The sequence below is a fragment of the Clinocottus analis genome, unplaced genomic scaffold (assembly GCF_023055335.1).
Source record: "Clinocottus analis isolate CAN_PGR_092001 unplaced genomic scaffold, fCliAna1.0.p SCAF_12, whole genome shotgun sequence".
NCBI lineage: Eukaryota > Metazoa > Chordata > Actinopteri > Perciformes > Cottidae > Clinocottus > Clinocottus analis.
The window spans coordinates 4,385,001-4,410,296 of record NW_027175843.1 but is presented as its reverse complement, the minus strand read 5'-3'; the positions used below and the strand labels follow the sequence as shown (position 1 = coordinate 4,410,296).

Here is a 25,296-nt window from a genome sequence, read left to right as displayed (position 1 = left end):
GGATTTATAAATAACTGTAAATATTTATTTGGTGCTTGCTGTGTTTGTAAATGATTTGGGAAAATAGTTTTGAGACAAAATTCTTTTTTTTTCTATGTTATCAAGTACTTATTTTGAATGTACTTTTGACAAAAGGAACCAATTTTAAAATGTTTGCTTTTCATTAAGTTAATAATAAAGCCTTGGTTAATGGAACGCCAACAGGAATGTGCAGTTTGATTTCATCCATCGAGTGAAAACTGGGTTTGATATGTTTACTGAAAACCACTGGAAAGATGATAAAATAAAATAAATTAAAAATATATATATTTAAAAATTACAGCTTGGCAAAATGTAATGCTTGGACTATTTATATTTTATTATTTAAATTAATTTACAACAATACACAAGTAGTTTTTGGCAAACTTCAACTCAACCATATCCTATGGGGAGCGATAATAAAGTGGCAGGCAGGAAATAATGCAGAAATCCTAAAAAACAATTAGACAAATCTTTGATCTGAGTGATCAGAATGTAAAAATAAAGTACCACTCAAGTACAGTATGGAGGAGAATGAGGAACAAGCTTGACACATATTGACTTGGTCCTAATGAAACTGCTCTGAATAAAATATACTTGAGTTTGACATTATTTCAAAAAGGATATTCTATTATATTTCTATTTACAAACCCCATGAAAGCAAACCCCATTGGTTTCTACTGTAAAATGTTGAATCTTTGAACACTAATCACAAATGTAAAGAACTAAAAAGGGATAAAAGTGCATTTGTTGGCACTATTTTCTGCCGTGGATTAATACATATCTGGTGCTCTAGTCGGTATTTGCAGCACCGGGGCGGTGAATGTGGCATTGATTCAAAGTCGACTACATTTCCCATGTTGGTTGTCATGTAGGATAATGTCCCCCAGTGGAACACTGATGTGTTTTTAATACTTTCCAAACAACACTTTGAAGTTCATGGCACAGAGGAGGAAGAAACATCAGGCACACGTAATAGTAGGATACACTCCTGCTGGTTTTGGTTCTTTTCATGGGATTTGTTGACTATAACAAATATAAAGAATATCCTTTGACACCATTTCCACATACAAGACATACTGTACTGCTCTTTAAACCAGTATTGAGAGTATTGTAGGGAGAAGAAATAAAATGAGACGCTGATATGTCTGCACGGACTCTCCTGCGGCCTCCTAACTGTTACAGCTCGACGTCCACGGTGTCGTCCTCCGCCTTGCTGCCGGTGCTGGCGTCGGATCCCTCGAAGTTCAACCTTTTTGCCGGAAGTTCATCGGGGATGGCGAAGGGATCCGCGTCGGCCGTCTGCTCCTGGTGGCTAAAAGGAGGCGGATGAGTTATTAGTACGAGCCGGCTGGAGACTTGCTATGGGGTTATAAAACCAATGATGTCGCTCACCTGGGACTGAAGCTCGACCTGTGACCTTTGCTGACTTTGGAGTCGACGGGGCTGAACGGGCAGGGGGACTTGCTCTCTAAAAAATAGATAAAAGTACACACATGAAGCGGCGGTTGCTTAAAAAAAATACCGCGCTTGATTTTCGTTGTTCGGGTGGAGCACCTTCCGGTTTCGTTTTGGAGAAGGCGGAGCGCCCGGGCAGGTACGGCTTCCTGTCGGAGCTCACGTAAGACGCGGCATCTTCCCCTTCGGCCGCGGCCAGCAGGGACGCTCGGTAGTAGATGAGCGGCTGCCAGCACTCCTCCCTGAGGTCAACGATGTGCTCCGCGGTGTGCTTCTGCAGGTAGGAGAACCTGCCCGGACCAGGACAAGACTTTCAGAAAGCCACGCCTGAAATGTTGTATTTTATTTAAATGAATTATGCTTCGCGCGGCACTCACACTATTTTCTTGTCCGGTTTGAGGAGTTTGCTGGAGAACTCGCCGAGGATAGTCAGGTAGGAGAGGTACGGCGGCGTCGGGGCGTCAGGGGTCTGACTGAACTCCTGGAAGACGAAGTCGATGCCGTTTCTGCGCGTATTAACACACACAGACGCAAAACCTTTTAAGGACACAATTTTGCCATCCAAAAAAAAACCACCAACCCGAGCAGGGACGAACGAGGGCCGACCTGTGGATCACGACGACGCACTCGCGGAACTTGACGAGGTCCCCGAAGGTCAGGGCGAACCGCCTGGCGAGCTCCTTGATGCTGGTGAAGGTCTGGACCCCCGGGTGAGCCCTGCTGCCGCCCTCCTGCTCTCGCTTCAGACGGACAAACAGCTGAGGACAAAAACACACGTCAGCAGCTGGCGAGGGTTAGCTTATATTTCAGGATGTACATATATATATATATATATATATATATATATATATATATATATATATATATATATATACACAAATATATATGGAACAACTATACCTGCTGCAAACTGAGCACCAATGTGCGAGCGCTGTCCATCTTGTCCATCTGTCTCGTCCGGTACATCGTCTCCTTGATGATGTCTCCGAAGTCGTTGTGGTACTAGCGACAAAGGGGTAGAGATTAGCTCCTGTTGCACATGCTACCGTTACATAAATACAGACTTTTGGGGGAGAATGCACTTTTTGGATTGATACCCTTCTCCAGATGTCTCTGCGTTAAATGGAAATCAGCAGTCAGCTATCTTAGCTTAGCATAGAGTCCGCAAACTGCTATCCTGGCTCAAAAGCTCACAGATTGTGACGTCATTGTCGTGTTTGTTTATAAAGTTGTGGGTGTTTTTACGACGACATATTTCTTTGCGACTTCTTCCCCTGTCTCCAATCGTGACGCTAAGCTAAGCTAAGCGGCCGCCGGCTGGTATTTGTATGTAGGGGGGTGTCAATGTTCTCGCCTAGTTTTGGCGTGAAAGATAACCAACATATTCCCAGCACCCCGTTTACAATATTTATGCTAAGCTAAACTAACCGGCTGTTATTTGTATATGTACCCTACAGACATGGAGAGTGGTATCAATCTTCTCGCATCATTTTAGCGGGAAAGTTAATACCCCCCCAAAAATGTCCCGTCTATTCCTTCAAGAAGTCCACCTTTACCTTCATGTAGTGCGTGAACACCTCCGCCGCCATGCTCATCTCCAGCACGCCGTGCACTATCAGTTTGCAGAAGGCCGCGAGCAGATTTCTGCGTCTGTGAAGTTCCTCCAGCCGCTCCAGCTCAGAGTCCTCGGCAGCTGAGTCCAAGCGTCACGCGGTCCGAAAAAGTGGTCGAGAAAGAGAAAAGGGAGGGAAAACGAAGGGGGCGGGGGGGAAGGAGGGTGTGAGGGTGAGTGAACAATCACGAAAAATCATGTAACCGAGGAGGAAAGAACAAAGCGCAGCGCCGCAGTCAGTTTTGAGGACGATGGCTTTCGCAGGTGGAAATCAAAGATAACACGAGGCCGGAGTTATGGTAGTGACACCATGTGGCTTCAATCTTTCACAGGGCTAATAAAACGGGCTCAGAGGTGAGCCGGAGTTAATGGAATTTTCTCACGGAAAGAGATTGCCCTGATTTTATGATTTAACTCAGCGCCCTCGCCCTCCGAGTGATCCCTGATCCGGCAGCTAATAGAAAACACTATCTGTATAACAGAGCCGTTACCAGGCAAATCCAATAAAACAATAGCTCTTTTATTGCATGTTCAAAAACCAATAATCCCGTATTGTATTTGGTTGGACGTTTAGGAGATTCCCACCAGGAAACCGCCATCGACTCCTCCGGACGAGCCCATATTTGGATGCAATATGCCTCTGGAAGCAGGAGCTGTTGTAAAGATAATGCAATGTTTTAGTTACAGTCAGCCGTGAGTGGATTAACCTGCAGTTCCTGCGGCGGCTTCGCAAAGACAAACAGTGCGTGTTTCCAGCACGTTAATCTCGTTTTCTTTTCATTTTTTTTTTTTTTACAGAACGGACAGGGGGAACACACACACTCACACACACACACACACATACCAGCCGGCATCAACTTTACAAGCTGCTTCGCAATAGAAAGTCTTTGAGGTCCTCTTGTAGAAATGAGTGCAGCCCTTTTCAGTCCTGAGGACATTTACGGGGTCAATGGACGGGGTCAGGATGGAAATCAGAGATCATTTTGTGGGCGGCGGGCGAGTTATTAAACCAAACGCGTGGCCGTGCATTTAATATCTGCATGGTCGTTGCTTGAGAGCCGCCGCGTTTGAGGAGGAGACGACTGAGCTCGGACAGATCGAGGGCGCCATCTGCTGTGTGAAACACTGCAGTGCGTTCAGTCTCCCACACTGCTTGAGTACATGAATGCACCAGCTGCGGTGTGGTTGAGTGCAAATGTCACACTCACAAAAAAAAAACACATGTAGGTCAACACACTTATCTTTAACAGTTAAACATCAAGCATTTACTGCTACTTTATACTTCCACCCCACTCATTTAATATAGTATATTATACTATAATATATTATACTATAGTATATGTTGACTGTAGTATACTTTTCAGATTGAGATTATGCATGAAAGAAAAGTATTTGAACCATTCAACGACCACAGAGGTCAAATGATCGATGACTTATTTCACACAAATGTGTGTTTTTCTGCCATGTTAATCAAATGAATGTCAAAGTAACATGAAGCCAAACGCCCGTGGGTTAAGCGTCTCACCAGCGCTCTGGCCGTCACAGTCTGGTCCAACGAAGACGTGCGCGCAGACGAAGATCAACAGCGCCCTCTGCAGTTTGGGGCTGGGAGTGTAGAGCAGCGGGCCGAAGGAGGCGGGATCCCACACCTGCAGCTGGTAGGAGTGAGCCGTCAGGACGTCGCACACGCCCAGGAACGCCTGATGTGCAAAACAATCATATCGAATAAAGAGCGGAGGAGGTTATGAACAGGTGAGGAAAGAGAAGAAAGAGAGAAAGAAAGAAAGAGTCAACGGGAGACGTGAGTTTACCTGCTGCTGCACTCTGTGGTCAGAGTGGGAGAGACAGTGATTACCTCTCTCACAGAAGAGACGCAGCTGGAGCCTCTGGGACACAGCTTTCTCCTGACACACACACACACACACACACACACACACACACACACATAAGTAGTTAAAGCACCATCTTTCTAGAGGGACAGAATAATGTCTTTTAACATGGATGTCTTTGGAAGTGCAGTTTATTCAATTTAATTCAATTCAGTTTATTTTGTATAGCCCAAAATCACAAATACAAGTCTACACCGAGCTTATGCATTTTTCCCTCAACCCAAAGAAGCTCTGAGCCGACCAACACTCATTTTGTCGACTCATCTCAGTACTTTTGTGTGTTCACCAGAGATGTGCGAACAGGTTTCTTGGAAGTGAGTCATTCAGCATGGGAAATAAAAGCATAAATGCCGACTAATTGACAAAAGAAATCTTCGATGGTTCTCAGAGGTGACATCTTAAAAATGTCTGGAGAAATGAAATCCCCGAAATGATGAATCAATTATCGAAATAGCTGCTGATTTATTTCCGTCAATCTAATAATGATTGCGTTAATTCGACTACTGCCGTTCCTGTGAGGACAATCAAGAAAGAGATGAAAGAAAAGAAAAAGATCCATTTTATCGCATGAATATTATTGTCCTCAAAAAGCTTCTTTCACCAAAGCAAAGATGTTTATATCTCTTTTTAGGCGTGAATAAATCACATTCATGTTTTGCTCAAATTACATAACTCTACAAGGGATTTGTTTTCATTCCACTTAATCGTTGCGCTACTCGAAGAGGGTACGAAAGACTTCTGCAATTCTTTGATGATATTTTGTTGAGACTAAAGCCTCACCCGTCCAGCTGCTCGTAGAACGGTCTCATTTCAGGATCTTTCTACATTCACACGAGTTCAAAGTGAAGCCGACGCTGCTACTCACTCTGGAGTTTAAAGTTCCACCGCTCGTGTTGAGGGACCAGAGCATGCAGGACGACAGACAGCGCAGGACCTCCAGCAGCACCTTCAGGGCGAAAAGGTGCGGAGAGAGAGAGAGAGAAGGGACGTGAGAACAGGAGGACGGTGAATAAACCTGCGTTTAAAAGAAAAAAGGGTGGTGGGGAGGGCATCGGCACCTCGGGCGGGGCCCCGCCCTCGCCGCTCTCCGCCGACAGCAGGGGAGACAGCAGCCCGAACAGGTCCCACTCGAGGAGGTTGTGACAGCTGACAGATCACGGGGAGAAAGGAGAGCCAGTAAACACACACACACAGACACACACAGACACACACAGACACCGTGGACGGACGGACGGGGGCATGCTGGGGGCTCGACCGGCGCTGACATCTCACTTGTGGAAAGCTCCGAGTTTCTTCAGCGTGGCCAGGATCTCCGCCGTTTTCTCCCCGTCAGCAGAGAAACGCGGACTCTCGCCCTGCAACGGAGGAATGCAGAATGACAGGTCATCGTGTGGAGGAAGGCTCGTTGCTTATGTGCAGGTTTGACACCTCTTGGGTTAAAAGGAATGACCTCTGGGGAGCCACCCTCATGACATGCGATTCTTTTTTTCTCATGAAAAAAAAGCCCAGCATTGTGAATGCAGCCTCTCGAGGCCCGAAGAGGTGAAAGGCTGCAGAAGTGAGAGAAAGCGTCAGCGCCCGAGTGGCCCGGCAGCATAACTGCAGCTCCTCACCTGGAGCGAGTCCCCCAGCAGAGCCGTCAGGCGGTCCACCCAGCGCCGGACCAGGGAGTCTCTGGCGGTCCGGGTCACGGAGCACCAGGGCGCCTCCCCCTCCGCACACAGGCTGAGGTACGTGCGGGCCGCCGCCTCCAGCAGGGCGGGGTCAGGGTCCGGGTGGCGGTCCAAAGCGGCTCCCAGCTCCGCCATCAGGCCGGATGCTGCCTGAGGAGGAGGACGGTAAAGCACCACAGATGAGCTTTAACGCACGGGACCGAAGAAAGGGTAACAAGAAAGGCACACAAAAGGTCATCTACTGCCGACCTGTGTGCTGCCGGCCTCGTGACACTCGGGGAGGAAGTACTGAGGGATCTTCATCAGGGAGGCAACGGTGTCACAGCTACCTGAAAACTGCACAAACATCACCATTGGATTCAAGCCTGTGCCAAAAGAGATCTGAATGTCCCTCACACAGAATCAGAGGGACTAATATGTTGACGTGAGGGATGAACACATACCTTGGACAGTAACTGAGGAAGCACCACGAGGAGATGAGCAGTGAGCTTCGTGCAGTCATCAACCTGGACTTTCTTTTCCCTGGAGCTCATTACCTGAGACACAGAAGACACAGACTGGTGTATTCAAGCAGGATCAACTGGTTTGGAGTACTTGTAGTGTCCATGTTCTGCTACTTTCTACATCTACCTCATTACACATGCCAGCAGCCAATATAGTACTTTTAACTCCAATACATTTCTCACAGCTTTGGTCACTGGTTACTTCTCAGATTAAAAAAACAAACATATGACGATTAGCAAATACAAATAATTGTTCAAGATTCAACCGGTGGTTTCTAAAAGTTTTGGTTTGTGAGTTGCTTCCCTTCTAAATTCAGCAGAGGATTTCATTTCAATAAAACAGTAGTAGGGTGTTGAATGCAGGACTCCATCCCCACTGACCTTCTTGGCTCCACTCCTTCCTGCCAGCGCCGGTCCCTCCGAGGCCTGACGCACCGAAGCAACCAAGATCTCCACAACCACCGCTTGTTCTGCCTGGGTGAGACCTGCACACACGCACACACACACACAAACACACACAAGATGACCGCTACGGACTTAATGTATGTGACTTCCCCCTCAAGATGAATTAAGAATGTCCATCACCGATGTCTGTGGTGGAAATGTACACGAGGCTGTTATGAGGCGACTTGGAAATAAACCATCACATTAAATAAAAAACTAATAATCTGTGAATGTAGAAATTAGGAGCTCTGAATCCCTTTAACAGATGACAATTGAACAAAATATGTTTCGTGTTGTTACATGTAGAAGTGCTGAAACATACATGGAGACAAAAGAAGCACAGAAATGTGTTTATTGTGTCTATTCAAACTGAGCCTATAACCTCTAACCTCATACAACATCCCTCTCACCTGGGCCGTGTGGGGAGGCGTCCTGCAGCAGTATAGACGTCAGTGTGTTCCAGTCCTTCAGCAGGTCTCCAGCACAGTCCCACAGACTGTCCACGAGGTACACCACATGCTTGTGCAGCTGAAAGACGACAGAGACAAGTTGGTCCCTCCCTCAGACATTTTTGCTCAGTTCAAACGGGAGGCTCGTATCGCGTTTAGCTTCCTCCACCTCAGACTTCTGGTAGAAGTGCAGCAGAGCCCTCAGTCTGGCCGACGCCTGCCGCTCGTGTGCCGCCTCCGCGTTTATTTCTTCCTGAGTATCAGACGCACGCGCTTCGGTGTCGAGAACCCTAAAATAGCGAGAGAGAGAGAGAGAGAGAGAGAGAGAGAGAGAGAGAGAGAGAGAGAGAGAGAAATGGCCGCATTTAGACAAATCACAGTAATTAAATACGCGCTTTTGTTTTGTCACTTTTCCAAGTGATGGAGATGAACGCACCGGGCGAAGAGCAGCTCCCCAGCGGCGGCGGCGAGGGGACGCTGCGAGGAGAAGACGAACTGGAGCAGCTGCTTGTAGTCCCCCGGGCCGAGCGCACCGTCGGACGCTCTGGGCGGGTCAGAAAGGGGTTTTGATGCCACGGGATGTAGTCGGAGAGCATGACGGGATTGATTGGAAAACGACTGAGAGAAAAAACAAAGGCGTGGCGACTCACTTGGAGACGAGAAGCAGCAGCTTCATGGTCTGCACCGCCACTTCGCCGTCCTTGTCCAGGGTCATGGAGATCATCCGGGCCTGGAGGACAAAACGTGAGCGCGCGCGCACTTCTACAGGCACGTCGTGTGTGAATAGGAAACTTCCTTCATACTTTATGCAACAGTGGATACTGAATTTTATATTTCAGTTTCTCCTCTGCTCCCTGGTGGTCATAATACGTGAATGCTCCTTGAGGCAGAATTGCTTACCTTGAAGCGGGTGGTGAACAGGTCCAGCTTAGGGAGGAGCGGAGGATCGCCATACAAGCCCTGGAGGCCTAACACGCACTTGAGACGCACGTCCGGGACCTGCAACAGCGGCAGTCTGTCTACATTCTGAGAGGTTGTATTTTTCACCAAAAAATATCCGGACCTTATACGTCTGTGCCATCTCGGCGTAGCGGCACATTGCGTTCGCCGTCGTTTACCTTGTCGTGCATCATCCAGCCCATGTACTTGAGGTAGCTGTCGTTGAGAAACGCGGAACTGTAGAGCTTCATCCACAAACTCAGCTCCTCCATGCAGATGGAGCGGATTTCTGGAAGCACATCGCTGCACACGCACACACACACACACACACACACACACACACACGCACACACACAATCAGGTCCGCACTGAAGTATATGCACTCTAAGACCAAAAGAGAAACACTCACCGATATCTCTTGAGAAAGATCCCTTTGAAGATGACGTCCATCATGCTCTCTATCTCCGCCCTCTTCTCCCGCAGCTTGAAGGGCACGGGGGTCACGCGTCACTTAGATAAATGCCGTCAGATACTGCCGATGCTGAGTGGTGCCGGTCATTACCTCCGCGATCTTCCTCTGTATCCTTTCCAGTTGCGGCGGGCTCCTCTGCCTCACGGGCTTGGTCTTCTGCACCTGGTAGAGCTTCTGACTGTTTTCGATGCCGACGCTCAGGCTCAGGGCCACGGCCACCAGGGAGCTCAGCAGCTTCACCGCTAGTCAGGGACGTCACAAACCAAAGCCCCAAAGGAAGATTAGTTTATCGATTGTGTGTGTGTGTGTGTGTGTGATTATCACCATCATTACTAACAATATACGGCAGGATGGAGGCGACCGGACGGCATTAATGGAGTGCACATCCCTTTTTTTCCCCTCCTTCTTTTGTCTCCTTGTATTCAGTTTTCTTATCTTTTTCTCACAGGGTTTTTTTTTTCCCCCTGCACCCAGACTTGTAGGCGGGAGCTGGCCCACCGCGTATCACCCCCTCTCACACCAACCTGTGTGTGTCTCTGTGTTTTTTCTACTCCTTACCCGCTAGCGTGCAGGTGTGTCTGAAAGGCCGCACGTAGGAGTCCGACAGCTCCGTGAGCAGAGAGATGAGGGTGGTCATCAGGTAGCTGTCGAAGACGACGCTGTGCTGACACCGAGCCACCAGCACCGCCACAAAGTCGCAGAATTCGGAGTGGAACCAGCGGCCGTACGGTCCGGGCTGAGTCAGAGGATACTCCACACTGTCCTACAGTGAGGGAGGGGGAGGAGAAGGAAGCGGAGAGAGAGAAAAAAGCACTTTGAAAGGGCAACAAATACTTGGAGGTTAGAGAAGAGAGTCACTTCGATATTTGGCATCTTTACTTTCCTGGAGGCGGAGGAGTATGTTGGGACGAGTCAGGGGTCACGCTGGAGCTTAAACCAATTGGATATCAGTTCAGTTAGAAGCAAAGAAAGAAAGAAGTTGGTCATCCTCAAAGGTCAAGGGAGAATTGCTCTCCATATGAAGTACTGAACAGGGGAGAGAAATTGTGTCCCTTCAGTGCTCCGGCGAACACAGAAGAAGAAACAAACAGGTGAGAAGAATACAGCAGCATTAAGTCGTATTAACACGGTAGAGCCTGATTGTATCACGCCATCTTTACTCCTCCAGTGTCGCTGCGCAATATTTAGGCTGTGAACAGCTTGCAGTCGAGTTCAAATAATTAGGAATAAAAAGTGTCCATCGTCTCAATTGAGTATTTTTTATGAAGGGAATAGACATCATACGAGGGATTCTGAGTTATTTTTATTTGTATCTCCAAATCAAACACGTTTTCCTGCATAATATATGTATTTTTGAATGGTGCTGCTGCTGTTTTTAGTTGTTTTTAAGTGTGCGTTTTTTATTTTAGGTGTGGGTGCTTGTATTTGAGTTGTTATTAGCATTGTAAGTTATACCGTTGTTGACATTATTTTTTTAGTTTGCATATTTTTCTTTATTTTTTGTTGACATTTTTTTGACTTGTTGTCATTTGTTGATATTATTGTCATTTGTGGTTTTATTGTTGTTGATTTATTGTTTTTGTTGTTTTGGTTAGCGTATCCGCTTTTGGCCTTTGTTTTTTAGATTTTAATTAAATATTTGTTTTCATAGTGTGATGTAGTGTGTGTTTTTGTGCGCACCCAAGGAAGAGTAGTTTCTACTTTGGTAGTAACTAATGTGAAATCTGGGTAAAAAAGATTTTAAAAAACAATATAATAATGCCATTAACTGACATGATGATCACTGTTATAAACCTGACTGTCATGAAGCCAAAATAAAATTCAAACGTCAGAACAAATCCATTAGGCAGGGAGGTGCTACTGACTGTGTCCATGGGCCACGTGACTGTGAGGATCCACGGAAAGGCCAGGAACTTCTTATACTGCAGACCAGCATCCTGAAGCAAAGTGTACACAGCGTTACGTTTGATACCGACACTGGAAGAAGCCGAGGTTGAAGACCTCTTACCTCATCCAGCTCCTCTACCATCTTGCTCATGACTTCACTGTCATCTTTGCTCTGACACATCTCTGCTGTGACCACACCTGGGAGAGACAGGAGGCAAACATATACCTGATTGTGTGTGTTCTGTGTGTGTGTGTGTATGTGTTTGTGTTTGTGTGTGTGTGTGTGTGTGCTGGTTTTCTGCTTGCCTTTGCAACCGCAGCATTGAATGAAAAAGCTGATGAGATCGAGGAGAGAAGAGTCTCTTTTTTTCCCGTAAGCCTCGATCCAATCATCGATCACCGCCTGCTCAGACGTCAAACAACAGTCAATTAGTTGTTGTTGTTTACTTGCTGTATGTTCATGAATTCCAGCTGGTTTGTATCCAGGTGTTTCTATCATCAGAATACAGGCTCATTCTTGTCTTGTGCATAAATTGTTTCCATGCAGCGGCTCACGAGGTCTTACCTGCATGGCGCTCCTGCCCATGGTGAGCACCTCGAACAGGGTGACGGCCTCCACGCGTCTCCGTTTGCCCCGGCTGCCCCCCGCGCCGCCAGCGCCGCCGCGGCCGGCTCGGGCACTTTTGCGCTTGACATTCTCGGAGCCCTCGTGTGGTCGCTTCCTTCGCCTCTGCGGGTTTTCGAAACGAGCGGCGGTGAAGATGTGAGTTTTTTAAAAACGGGGCCAAATACACGTTTCTAACGAGAGAGATTCTACGTTGACGTTGAAGCAGCTCGAGGATATGAGATAGGCAGTCGTTCGCGAGACGCTTCACTCCTCTGGCGTCAGCAACTTTCAACACGTGGTGTCTCTTTTTTTATCTATTGTCAATGATTCAAAGGGAGGTTCAGCTTCATCAGTGGGGAAATAACGGCGTTGATGAGTATGACAATATCTAATGCTGCAACTAATGATTATTTTCATGATGAATTAATCTCATAATTATTTTCTCAATCATTTTCTTAAATACTCAAATACGTGATTTGTCTGTAAAGTGTCAGATAACAAAGCTCGTCAGAACTTCCCACAGTCCAACGTGACGTCTTAAAACGACCAAAACTCATAGATATTCACTTGACTATCATATCTGACGAAGAAAAGCAGCGAGTCCTCACATTTGGCATTTTTGCATTTAAAAGAGTGAAATGTCAAAAAAGAATTTATCTATTAACTTATCGTTTCGTCACTCATATTATCAAATCAACAGTTCATATTTAAAGATACAATATCACCAAGAAGGCACTGTTGGGTTGTGCCTGAATGCCTTAACTAGCGGTGCTCTTCCTGTCGCTATCGGGCCCTGTTAGACCCGCCCGCTCACTGACGGACAGAAAAACACTTACTGCACTCTTCTGCCTGTTCTCGTTCCCCGACTCGTCCTCCGATTGATTGATGGCCCCGGAGGAGTTTGCCTCGTCGTGAGGGTTCTTACTGGGGAGTCAAGACATTGGATATGATCACGAGACCAGAACGTCAAGTTTGGTGTTCAAGTGCCAGTGGCTTCAAGCGCACAAGCTCAAGTAGTGAACGTGAGGACAGTTAACTTTTTTTGTGTGATTGTGTGCTCTATGTTCTATGAGTACCATTCAAAAATAATATATAAATAAATGCATTATTATTATTATTTATAGTTACTTGTGCTTTGGATCCCTTTATACTTAGTTTTACTCCACTACATTGCAGATAGGAATAGTGTACCTTTTACGTCACTGCATTTATGTAACTGCTCGTTCCTTTGAATTCACTAACAAAGCATGATCAATTTATGAAATATACATTGTTATAGATTAAAGGGCTAAAATGCCCAGGTTATGTTGCTGATTAGACCTACTGGGATTTCTATTCCAAATCCTAAAATGTATTTTTTTATTAGTATTATTATTTTACAATGACTTGTGTGTCCGAATTGTGTGCACAACAATGTTTTAAGCATCTTTAAGCATCTTGGAGCTTGAATACTCCAGATTTTAAAATGATAATTTTTGCAAAAGGAGGTGCTTTTACTTATTGATACTTTAAAGTACATGTAGCAGGAAATACTTCTTGCACCTCTACTCGATGTAGAATGCTGGACTTGTAACAAGACGCTTGTCAGTTCTTTAGTAAGTAAAACTAGCAACATCACAGTGTAATAATACTCTTGTAAGATTTTAAGTGTATTATTACACTATGATGTTGCTAGTTTTACTTACTAAAGCACTAAAGATCCGAGTACTTCCTTCACCACTGTCAAGGACGAAAACATCAGGCGTGACCACACCACTCTTCTTTTTTATCCGAGTTTACTATAAGCTTCTTATAGTATTATTTGTATATTTTAAAAAATCAATCAAGGTTGAATCTTGATCTTACTCCTGCTCCGTGGCCCTGGATGCGGCTGCAGCTGTGGGGTCCGGGATCATCGCCTCCTCCCTCAGGTCTCAACATGGGGCCCACATGTTCCTCTCTGCATCTGGAGGTCCAGTGACGCAGGAGGGGACGAATAAAGAAGGCATGTCAGACCGCTACTGCAACGGAAACGAATAAGAGCTGCCAGAGGGGATTTGAAGGCTGCTCGTGGACACTCCGGCAGAGCTTTTCAGAGACGAACTGACTCTTACTTTTATTTTTGACGCTGCTGTCCTGCGGCTCTGACGTTATCCTGAGCGCGGGACACGTCGGGACACGTCGGGACACGGGTCCCTGAAGCAGCCCTGCGGTGTGTTCACGTCGCAACTAAGATGACGGACAGGTAAATAGACGGGTCTGTCGCCTCTTCGAAACTTTTCAAACTCACCCTTTTCACATTGATTTACCCTTTCTCAGTGTTCACGTATATCTTATGTTGAATCCGAAGGCTGACACGTTAAATATATAAATATTTTTTAATAAAACGTTTTCCACCGCGAATATCCCTCCTTCTTTTTCTTCCACGGCTCTCACAGTCAAGCTGTCGGGATCAGCCCAGCGCGCGTCTTGATTGGCTGGCGAACCACAGTGAACGCATGCGATTGGTTCATAACTAAAGCGTCACTCAACTTTTAGTCCCGCCCCCTCGGCGGCTGTCAGACAGACAGACGGGCCCGTCCGGTTTGTTTTTCTGCATAATGTAAACATCCGTAAGGCGCATGAGACACGAGGAAGTCTGCAAACAGGAGGCGGCCCCATGTAGCATCACAGGGTTTTATTAAATTATTATATTGTATCCTTCCCGCTACAAGAAGCTCTCAGCGTAACGCTGTTTGCGGCGATTATCCTTAATTAACCTGTCGAGGTATTTTCTGATTTAACATTGTGCGGGGATTTATCAGCAGGGGGAGCCATTTACTTATTATTGTCAAGTCATGAGTAATCATACAATAAAATTAATTTAAAAATAGACGTTTGCAAATGAAAGTAGTTCAGAGACATAATGTGTTCCAAGTAAAAGTACAGTATTAGCATCAACATATACCCTTATTATTTTGTATTAAATACCTTGTGGTATTTTATCATATTATACTGTACACGCACACTATCCCTTCATATACTGTTAGTGTGTTGTATTGTTTTACTCAATTATATAGTTTGTATATTTTATATTCACAGAGTATCATTGCTCAATTAACTGTTGGCAACTTTGGCAGAAAAGTTGTATTTGTGTAAGAGCTCGTCACTCAAAACTAAATCTCTGTCCTTTATGATCATCACATGTGCTCGGAACAGGGATGACACAAACACATTCCCCTAATTTGTGTTAAATTTTATTATTCCACTTCAGGTAAAAAAAAAAAGAAAAAATAAAGCATGACAGTAGATATAACAGTAGTGCAAAGAGGGATTCATACATCACATTCATCTCCAACTGACTCACGACAGGGGACTAATACGGACCACATTCAGGGGAGTGGAGTGGGGGGGGGGGGGGTATAAAAAAACCTAGATGATTTGTCAATGGAGCATCCAACCCCACCGATTGAATGAACAACGTAGCACCTTTCTTACAGTCGTGACAACACCAGTACATTGAGAGCCTCAGAGCATCAGGAGTCAGAGGTGCAGAGGCGTCTGTTTGGGGGGGCAAGGGGGAGGAGAGTCAGGACAGGAACTGGGACGCGAAGGTCACGGCCTGCTCAAGGTCGTCCGTGAGCTCCTCCGGCAGCGTCAACACCACCGATGTTAAGCTCTGAGTCAGCTCTAAGATCCTACACGGGGAGCAGGATTCACATCAGCACTCAGCATCAGCATCAACTTAACACTCGGACTCTTAACTCACCAGTTGATGTAGTGAGCGGCCAGCTGAGGTTCGTGCCTGGAGCCTTCCTCCACCGCCAGAGACTGCTTCATCTGTTTGAAGTTGGCCTCGATGTCTTTCTTCATTTCGGAGAAAGCCTGAATTCCTCTAAAAGAGCTGACGACTTGCTGCGAGGAGAAGAAAATTAGCCACTTTAAAAAGTACAGTGGGGCAAAGACAGAGCAGTCGATGCACGATAGGAATGTTTTCTCCTCACATAGATGACCGACAGCTGGTGGGCAATGTATTTGTGACTTCCAAGATGCCTGATGTCTTCCTCTAGCTGCTGACTCAGCACCAGGAGCTGGTTCAGTCTGGCGATGTGGGAGAAGTATTCTGTAGGTGGAAGAAGCATCGGCTCACGTTAGTCAATTTCTTCGGGGTCCCACATTGAAACTCGTACATATAAGCACAAGAGCGTGATCAGCCGAATGTGCTTGTCGAGAAGAATAATGTGAATGTTTAATAGTGTGTATACATTTAATGTAAAGTCAAGGAGGAGCCAATTTTAAACCTTTTTTTTTAATAAACTACTGGTTTTATCAGTTAAATCTATAACAAGGGACCATGAGGCAATCTTGTGTGTTGTGTGTGAAATCTTCCTTTCGCAAAGTGAATCGTAATTGAAGCTTTCAAAGTAAAAAGTCAAATATATATTTGCCTTTGAAGCTTAGTGTATTTTAAGTATCATGTTGCGTTGAATGGAAACACTTGAGTAAAGTACAATTGCTTGAAGTTGTTAAAGTAGTTAAAATCCCATCGCTGGCTAGGCGCTAAAGCTGAGATGAATACAGAACAGAAAGATACAATATGCATATTTCTAAATTAGAAACCACATGTATTTTGACAGTTTTGCACTTGTTTTTTGGACGTCTCTTGAACTGAATCCCAGCCAGAATAAAAGCCTTTGATATTTGACATTCGTTTTCAATTCTATGCATAAAAAAAGAAATATGCGTCTTCATCCTTTTCCTCCTCCTCCTACCGTCCATCGGCGGCCTCTCCAGCATGTCCACGGGGCTGCCTTGAATGAGGAACACCTCCACCCGGGGGAACATTACTGACAGACCCACCATGTCCAGGTAGTCCTGAGGAAACACACGAGCCCTCAGCTTTCACAGCATGAATTCAAGCCCCTTTTAAGGAGGCGCGTGCCGTGAACACTTTATTTGGACTCTATCGTCGGACGGTGTACCTCCAGCTGGGGCATGGGCTTTGGTAGATGTTCAAGGCACTGCAGCATCTGGTCGAGAATCTCAGACCCCTGAGCCTGGAAAGTGTCTGCCTCCTCTGGGCTACAGCCCTGTCCCAACTGCTCCTGGAACTGGAAACACAAACACCGCAGAGGATAACATCGCCGGATTAAACAAAAAGAGGAGGCGTGTTGGCGCAGAGAATGATGTAATAAGCTTCATGAACAGAAGGACAGACTTCACAATGGACCTGAGACCAGTTCATGGGTTTTGGCATATTGGAACAAGATGCATATAATCGTGCTCGAGCTGGAAGTGACTTTCGTAAGTGTAAGGTGGCCTTTAGAGGGCTGTTGTAAATCCCAAAGGCAAAAAGCAGGGCAGATTTTTTAACTTGTTTTGCTGATGAGGGTTTCTCCTATTGAAGGGTTTGCATCAACTTTCTTGACAGTTAAGACAGACCATGATGAAATCGGAACACAAGGTGCAGTTTAAATGTGATCTCTGTCAGCGATGTGTTTAGGTTAACTCGGGGTCAACTCTACCTGCTGCATCTGTGCCCTGATGAGGAGGTCCAGCTGCCCGCAAAGACACAACATCTCCAGGCCCACCTGCTCCGGACTCAGCTGGACCGGCATCAGAGGTCTCCTCACCTGCAGCTCCACTGAGCACACAGCAAATCAAATCAGTAGGCTGATGTCATCTCCCTTTAATAAAGTAACACAAACTCACAGAAGGTTGGGGGTGGAGGGGGGCATGCGTCATCTATCCTACAGGTCCTACAGGAAGGATGGAGGACTTGTTACAGTGACCGAAGGGGAGTGGTCAGCGCGTTGAAACGAGACGCGGCCCGTTTCTGCGCGCAATACCGAGCACCAGGAAGATATGAAGGCGTATACTGCCCGACATTTGAAAAACAAATAATAAGTGTGCAGCGCTTGGACTTACCTTTGAACGCTTCGTGGTAAACGCACGGCTGGCAGAGCGGCTCGGACGTGCTCGCCGCCATATCGGACTCAAACCCGGCTGTGTGGTTATCTCGCTATTCTCAACTGGCAGCGCGGATAACAGCCATAAGGGGCTCCGCAGAAGCAACGTCACCAGTTGAGGATACAGGGAAGACGAATAAGGGGTGGGGGAGACAGATACAGGTCTCTTTATTTGTATCTTATGACATTTTGCCGGGAAGTATCCAAATCCATCGCGAGGGGCGTTGCGTTCGCGGGTCAAACGTTCGGCCGGAGTTGCGTGAAAAAGCCGATGCGGCGTCTCTTCGTCCGCAATTTGTTCCGCTTTCCCCGCAGGTGCGGACGCTCACACGCAGCCGCCAGGTGAAGAATACATCCCCAACACCCGGAGGATCCATGCAGCTATGTAATATCATCACATAAAAAAAAACTAAACAATGCCCACGCCCTTTGCAACGGCAGCCGTGCAGTCACGGTCCGTGATTTGCAGTTTTGAACGCCCCCTTCCCGGGGCCAGTCTGAATGATGTCATGTTTTAGGGATGGTGGTGGCAGCATCACTTGGGGAGGATGCAAAGCCGGTTCTCTACGGATTTAATGCAGGACTCACAAAGACCACCACGGGCTAAAGAGGTGGAGTACTGCAGTTGCTTTGTATTGTCAGTTCACACCGCTTCATACCTACAGTCCACTATTTGAAAGGGAATTGTTGTACTCATTATGCCAAAACTTGTTTTTCTAGGGTTGCCACTTCCTCAATTGATCATTTGGGCAACATGCTGTCAAAACATATTGAAAAATTATTTGAAGTGGCAAATCCTTGAAGTAGCCAACCTTTTTGCTGGAAAAATGATTTAAAATGTCATGTTGATCGAATAACCCCTGAATTGTCACAGTGGGACATTTACTTCAAATATAGTATTTGTATATAGTGTAGTGTGTAGCTTTTTTTTTTTACTTCAGTAAATGATCCAATTTGTTTAATGCGGCCAGTTGATGATCCTTGAAACAAACCAACTCTGGGCTTGGTTTATTAAATAGCAAAGTCAGACAAGAATTCTCAAATCCCCAATCAGGACTCAAAATGGGTCTTAATAAAATACAACTGGCTTATAAAGTTTGTCACAGTTTTTACAGTATCCAAAGTGAAAGTGTGAAATAAAAATGCAGAGATCTTGGCAAAGTAAAGGAAACAAAACATTTAAATAGTGTGCTAAGGAATATATCTCCTGATATTAAAATAATATCAGTCTGGCATTAGAAAAAGAAAAAAAAGAGGAAAAACTGAAGACAATTCTCTAGCAAAAACTAACTCACCTGATTCTGCTCAACACTCAAATATACATTATAATACATATTTTCGTAAACAACCTCAATTTCAATAGATAATCTTGTTTACAAGTGCACCTGGAGGGAAAAAAAAATAACATTTATATTTCCCCTCTCCTCGTGATCTACCTCAACAGCAAATCTTGTTTGTGAGCTCCTATCAAGAATAAAGACTGTGGTCCACAACTGTACATCATTAAATTCTTTTTATAACAGTATTTCCCTATTGGGTCAATAGTCCAGTAGCTGAAGCAGAAAGTGAGATGGGCTGGATTTTGACATCTTGGGACCACAGCTGTTGCGTTCCTTTTCCTTCTTAGCTCAGAGATGGACCCGTCCTCGGTCTCAAAAGGGACTATTGGTTGACTTCCAGGACTCTTGAGTGTGTCGTTTCTACTGACGAGTGCCGGGGGGTAGAGAGAGGTTGGCCATCAGCTCGTGAACAGACGCAAATATCGTACACTCGCCTGAAAGACAGACAGAAAAATACCCCAGCGTTAGAAAGGACATTTGTGAATATCCAGTTGACACGAGTTTTAGTTCGGCAGATTTGATCCCGCTTTTTGGACGAGGCAAATCCTTCAGTGTTTGTTCGGCGTGCGAGTCTCACCCTGTCGGGCTGGGTGCAGTTCATTGAACCGCTTCAGGATATTGGAGACCATGAGCGCTGCGGCGCCAGAGGAGCTGTGCTGTCTGGGGATGTCTGCCTGCTGCGTGAGGCCGGTGGACATGTCGTACACAATGGGCACGATGATGCTCACCGGCTCCTGGGGCACTGGGATACGCTGAGTCAGCTGCAACTGTGAGGCAAACCAACAAAAAAACAACATACAGGGTCAAGGCTGTTTCACAAAAAGGATGCTACAGGGAGCAAATGTGGAGGCGCTGTGGAAACTTACAAAGAACAGCATCTTGGACTTAAGCACCACCGCGATGGTTCCAGGAGGGGCGATGGGTGGGGCACTGGGAGGGATGGTGAGGCAGAACTGGACGTTCCACTTCAGCTGAGCGGCTTGGTCAGGGAACTGCAAAAAACGACAATATATACAGATGTATATGTAATACCTTTCAAACAGAGGCAATTCTAAGGGCTGTATTTAAGGAAAGGAAAGGCGGTCTTGTTTACACAAAAATACATTTCTCTACTACACAGCAGTACAAAAAGCAGTTTTTCAGAGCATTTTGTGTACTTTTGTTATCTTGTTGAAATGTTTCCTCTGTTGTTCGCCAGCTGGGAACTAAAGTTTGCATTTTCATACATTTTTGTGGATTCTGCAGAGAGCAATTTTAGTCGTTTTCTATATGAATCAAAATTCTTTAAAAAACAGCAACAAATAAACTGAGGGGGCTCACACACAAGCATGATTCAATACATTGTAACTACCGCTCGTAAAAAAAGAAACAGCTACCCACCAGTTCGAGCTTCATAATGCGCACACAGTCCCTCAGGATGTTAGTGGGCGCCCCGAGCAGCTTTGTGAAGGCATTCAGAGTGTTGTATTTGAAGGGAGGACCAGCAACCTAGCAAAAGGACGACGGCAGATGAATCAACGGAATATTAACGTCGTCAGTGCAGGCATGTCTTTTTCTATGAATGCTTTCTCTTACCCGCGTCTCAAAGAACTTCTCCAGGACCTGAAGCTCCTCCTGGGACCAGGGACCTGTGTTTTCGGGAGTGACTTTAAGCTGCAGCGTCTGATAGTTCTTTGGGTTGAGAGCTACGCGGCACTTGAGTACATCGGTCTTAAACATTATCACGCCCGGCTCATTGGAGTTCACAATGGCTAACTGGAGGAGAGTGGAAAGAGAAGGGGACGTGAGAGGAGAGCAGAACACACACACAACCACCACCAAGGAATTATCTCTCCAATCGTGCGCAGTACTTACGTTAGTCTCCTGCTGGATGATCCTTTGAAGGTGCCGTCTCATGATGACCGACCCCAGAAAACGCTCGAGTGGCGAGCAGAGGTAGCTCCCTGCCAGGCCCGGCACCAGGCAAGGAGTAGGTGAGGGGAGCAGAAGTACATGCAAGGCGTTGTGGGTGAGGATGGTGGGAATGGAGGCAGCCCAGGGGCGCTGAGGTAGCTTACGGGGGGGAGGCATACTGGTAGGCATGACTTGTGAACCTACACCAAAAACGAGAGAGAGAAAGAAGTTGTAGGGAAACACACAAAAATCTGAATCGAGCTACGCTGACGTCTCAGACGATGTCATCTTGCTGCAGACATATTAGTGTAGTAACATTACGTAACAAGCAAGTAAATAAGTGCCAAACTAGGTGCGAGTACTTACTGGTCCCGGCACGTGGAGAATGAGGGTCGGGGATAGGCGAGTGCAGCGATGGGTTACCAGGGGACATGCCATGGATCCTAGCCCCAGGAGAAGGCCCTGAGACCTGGGGTGAGCCTGGCCACTGGCCTCTATGGCTGGGCGACACCATGGCATATGGAGAGCTGGGGTCCAGAGCACCTATGGGGAGGGAGGAACAGCCATCAGCAACGAAATAACAACTTATTTGACGACAACAAAAAAAACACAGTCAAACAAATACAGCACCGTGGGCATACTGACCACAGGCCACTTGGTCATATAGTCTGCAGTGCCAAGCGAAACTGTTTAGTGAAACCCATTCCAGCCCTTGTCGCGAAGACCAGAACTTCCACTAGGGCCAGAATTTATGGGCCACCCTGCTGCTTACCGTGGGGACTGGCAAAGCTGGTCGGGCCCATGGCTATGCCCAGAGAAGACGGAGACGGGGTGGGCCCGAAAGGAGAAGGTGCCCTCAGAGCTCCACTAGGGGAGCCAGAGGAATGGATGTTCCCTGCACACACACACACACACACGCGCGCACACACACACACAAACAAACACACACCAAAGGACTCGTCAGACTCTTGGGTTGACAAGTTCTCCTTACACACACACACACACACACACACACACACACACACACAAGCACATACACTCACGCATGTACACACATGCTAAAGCAGGGCGGAAGGGCTGTAGTCTCCGGCTGGTGGGCTGAGATGGAGAGGAATGGAAGGAGCAGGACTAAATGCATGCTTTGTTCCCTTCCGGCTGTGAGGTCTGTGTGTGCATGTTGCATGAGAAACGCCGCTGACCTCATGTTTGTTTTTTTATATATATATATATATATATATATATATATATATATATATATATATATATATATATATATATATATATATATATATATATATATATATATATATATATATAAATAAATAAAATGAAAATCAAAATGGGCACACATGGTTGCTCTTCCTCGTTCTCAGGCACATTCACACGGCTCGCTCTTGCAATGAAATGCATAAGTCAGCTGGGGGATGGAGGTGGGGGTCACAGCAGCAATGGGATGTATTCAAAAACAATGATTGGTCGGTCGTAATGCTGCGTTCACATCAAACGCGGCGCAAATTTGATGCACGACCAGATTACATGCAAAGTCAATGCACAGACGCGTTAGGTTGCAAAAAAAAACGCTTTTTCCGTCAGGAAAATGATACGTCTGATGCGTTTGACCGGCGCGAATTCGCGCAAGTAGAAATTTTCAGACAGAATTTTTTTTTATACAACACGTATAAAGCAGAACTTGAGGTTATTTCGAAGGTGGATGGTGGAAAGGATAACTGTTTTTTCGGAGATAAGCCAGACGCAGTTCCTGGAGAAGTCGGTGAAATTCACTGAGCTGTGTGCGGCTACGGATGGTGTTATGAACCCAAACGCGAGGGTGTTTGATGTTCCAATGTTTTTGGGACTTCCACAACAAGTATACTGCAGAAATAGGGTTATTTCTTCCAGAGTCAATATAGCTATGGAAGAAAATAGTTTAGTGTGAAAGCAGCATAACTCTTCATGTCAGCTTGACAAGCTTGGGTGACAAACGGTATGGGAAATCATTCACGCACACCATGTTGGGACAAACACAGAAAGTTTTCCGTTACCTGGCGACTGGGTGGGCATCATGGACGGCGAGGGCGTTACGTTGGCATGGTAATTGGGTGGCGGTGAGGTGAGAGGCGGGTAGACGCCTCCCGCGCCCCCTCTCATCGTTTGCGGCTGCTGCTGAGCTTGCAACTGATTCATCAGACTGTCCATCACATCGGCGCCCACCGGCGAGGGCGGGTTATCGTCTTCATTGACAGAGCGCCGGCGAGCATCCTGGTTACTGTCTACAAACATATTCAGGAATGTCTAGACAGAGGATATGAGAGAAGGACAGACATTTATGTTAAAAATATGGACAAAAAAGGTTCAAGTTGTTCATCTGCATTACTTTTTTTTGGATGGATCCACCATTAGTTTACTTTACAGATGCATGTCCATTAGAACTAATGCAGGGTTTTCCTCAAATCAGACAGTTTAGACAGTACCCGACACCACAACTGTGCCTCCACGCCTGTTATACCTTGAGTCCAGGAGCAGGGTAGAAGCCTTCGACGATCTTGGTGTTGTCGAAAAGACTGTAAGCTCCATCTCTGATGGCTACCACGCCACGGCTGCGGCAGTAGATGTCGATACAGTACATGTTTCTGAATGCCAGGCGGATGTGTGTGGGCGACTGGGGCAAGATGGAGAAGCACTGGTAGGCAGTGTTGGTGCGTTGGGTCAGGCCCAGCATGGGCACTGTTGGTAGCTTATTGATCGCATTCAGAGGGGCCTGTGTGTCCGAGAGCACCTGAGGAAAGATGATGAGTTGCAACGTTAGCGAGGAAATCACACCAAGCACCGAAGAATTAGTAGATGGTCTGGGATGTGGATAGAGAACGCAGAACCGGGGAGGAAGTCAAGTGAACAGTCAAGGTCCAGAACTGTATTTTACAAATAGGGGTAAGCAACGCACTCCAGGGGGTATGTGAGATTTTTATTATTATACAATTAAAATTAACAACTATTCAAAAACCCTTTAAAAATAGTTATTTCATAAATATTCAATAAAATATAAGTGCAAGTTCTTAAAGCAAATTTTATATATTTTATATTAAAATCAGAAACAGATGGTACATTGCATCTTTTTTTCCACAAAAAATACTTTGCCCTGGTTCCGGGAAACAATAATTTACAGGGGAAAATCACTGGAAAAAGGTCGAGGACCACTACCCTAGAAGATGTGTCACGGCTGTGGTTTCATAACGGCGGCCAATTACCTGCAGCAGCTGCATCACGTTCGGACTCTTGTTGAACATCTCTTGCAGCTGATGGAGGATGATGTTGTGGCAGTTGGAGCAGCCGGAGTTGGGCCCCACGGTGCCCAGGGCCAGGTGGAATCGCTGGCTGTTGGAGTTCCACTGGATGGTGACGGAGCTGCCCTTGGTGGTGCCGTAGCACAGCACCAGCTTGCGGTAGTTGTACAGCCGCACCTCTGAAAACAGGCTCAGGTAAGATGGCATCTCTGGAGGGAAGCAGTCACAATGTGCAGCTGCATTAGATCAGTGTGCCTCTTTGGCCATGCATAGACCCACAGCGGGAGTGACACTGATCACTGCGAGCCTTCACCAACTGTAATTAGCCATGTGCAGATTTCTACACACACGGTTCAAATATACTGAAGGGAATCTGATTTATATGAGTTTTAAATTTGAAACCAAATCAATTAAACAATATTTTGTTTTACATGGTACATAAAACAAAAGTTAGTTTGTTAGTCATTGCAAATCCACGGACCGACAGCAAAATGACCAGCAGCATACCGGTTGATTTTAAGAGTAACGCAGTCTTGCAAGTTAAGGCTTCACAGTCGACATCGCACGTACCTGGCAGCGTTCGAGAGAAGTTGAGGACACACTGGTAGAGCTGGCTGATGGCGTTCCAGTCATTGAGAAACATCTCCACCACCTTGCGCCCGCCCACTGGCTCCGACAGAGGGTTCTCATAGGTCAGATACACGTGTCGAGTGGAGGCTTGTGTGGGACAGATGAGTATATTTAGACGCCAGGCCACTTTGTAAACTTTCAGTGACGGACTGGGAACACACTGCATGTGGTGTGTGTGTGTACCTTGCTCTTTGCTGTGCGTGCTGTTGAGAGGGCAGTTGGCCAGCATCAGTTCGGCCACCCAGGTTCGGTTGTTCCTGCCCTGCAGTCGGAA

The 25,296-nt window shown here is 46.2% G+C and overlaps 3 protein-coding genes across 8 annotated transcripts in view; all 3 read right to left on the bottom strand.

Moving 5' to 3' along the window:
• Positions 1-334: 334 nt before the first annotated feature.
• si:ch211-269e2.1 (cohesin subunit SA-2) lies at positions 335-14,376 on the bottom strand. 4 transcript variants are annotated; one of them, XM_068572775.1, is made up of 32 exons: positions 14,045-14,376; positions 13,797-13,896; positions 12,788-12,875; positions 11,910-12,074; positions 11,651-11,747; positions 11,466-11,542; positions 11,323-11,394; positions 10,016-10,220; positions 9,548-9,699; positions 9,395-9,468; positions 9,165-9,288; positions 8,947-9,045; positions 8,697-8,776; positions 8,483-8,590; positions 8,216-8,336; positions 8,008-8,125; positions 7,535-7,638; positions 7,094-7,186; positions 6,900-6,986; positions 6,591-6,800; positions 6,250-6,332; positions 6,036-6,123; positions 5,843-5,923; positions 4,900-4,992; positions 4,614-4,788; positions 3,033-3,169; positions 2,377-2,478; positions 2,083-2,234; positions 1,854-1,982; positions 1,576-1,766; positions 1,414-1,489; positions 335-1,333 (listed from the first exon to the last, which is right to left on the bottom strand). In XM_068572775.1, the coding sequence occupies exons 2-32, from the start codon at positions 13,844-13,846 to the stop codon at positions 1,198-1,200; spliced, it is 3,567 nt and encodes a 1,188-aa protein (XP_068428876.1). In that variant the 5' UTR covers positions 13,847-13,896; positions 14,045-14,376; the 3' UTR covers positions 335-1,197. The 4 variants fall into 4 exon arrangements, 3 of the variants coding, with proteins under 3 accessions (XP_068428876.1, XP_068428875.1, XP_068428877.1); XM_068572774.1 differs by having other exon boundaries at positions 11,466-11,747; XR_011077311.1 differs by lacking the exon at positions 335-1,333 and having other exon boundaries at positions 1,576-1,750; positions 11,466-11,747.
• A 782-nt stretch (positions 14,377-15,158) lies between these two features.
• Positions 15,159-18,333, bottom strand: si:ch211-218d20.15 (uncharacterized). The gene is made up of 7 exons (XM_068572803.1): positions 17,838-18,333; positions 17,435-17,553; positions 16,892-17,020; positions 16,682-16,784; positions 15,914-16,032; positions 15,679-15,824; positions 15,159-15,607 (listed from the first exon to the last, which is right to left on the bottom strand). Exons 1-7 carry the CDS (start codon positions 17,896-17,898, stop codon positions 15,499-15,501), a joined length of 786 nt encoding a protein of 261 aa, XP_068428904.1. The 5' UTR covers positions 17,899-18,333; the 3' UTR covers positions 15,159-15,498.
• Positions 18,334-18,849: 516 nt separating this feature from the next.
• Positions 18,850-25,296, bottom strand: part of med14 (mediator complex subunit 14) — a 12,783-nt gene continuing 6,336 nt past the window's right edge. The window contains exons 17-29 of one of the 3 annotated variants that reach the window (XM_068572702.1): positions 25,206-25,296; positions 24,963-25,109; positions 24,357-24,601; positions 23,618-23,887; positions 23,154-23,403; positions 21,884-22,006; positions 21,478-21,654; positions 21,073-21,311; positions 20,794-20,973; positions 20,599-20,706; positions 20,085-20,210; positions 19,796-19,985; positions 18,850-19,652 (exon numbers count right to left, since the gene is read on the bottom strand). The exon at positions 25,206-25,296 is cut by the window's right edge and continues 70 nt beyond it. In XM_068572702.1, coding sequence (XP_068428803.1) covers positions 19,579-19,652; positions 19,796-19,985; positions 20,085-20,210; positions 20,599-20,706; positions 20,794-20,973; positions 21,073-21,311; positions 21,478-21,654; positions 21,884-22,006; positions 23,154-23,403; positions 23,618-23,887; positions 24,357-24,601; positions 24,963-25,109; positions 25,206-25,296 — 2,220 coding nt within the window. In that variant the 3' untranslated portion in view covers positions 18,850-19,578. The remainder of the gene's footprint in view (positions 19,653-19,795; positions 19,986-20,084; positions 20,211-20,598; positions 20,707-20,793; positions 20,974-21,072; positions 21,312-21,477; positions 21,655-21,883; positions 22,007-23,153; positions 23,404-23,617; positions 23,888-24,356; positions 24,602-24,962; positions 25,110-25,205) is intronic. The other 2 variants (XM_068572703.1, XM_068572704.1) reach the window with 2 other exon arrangements.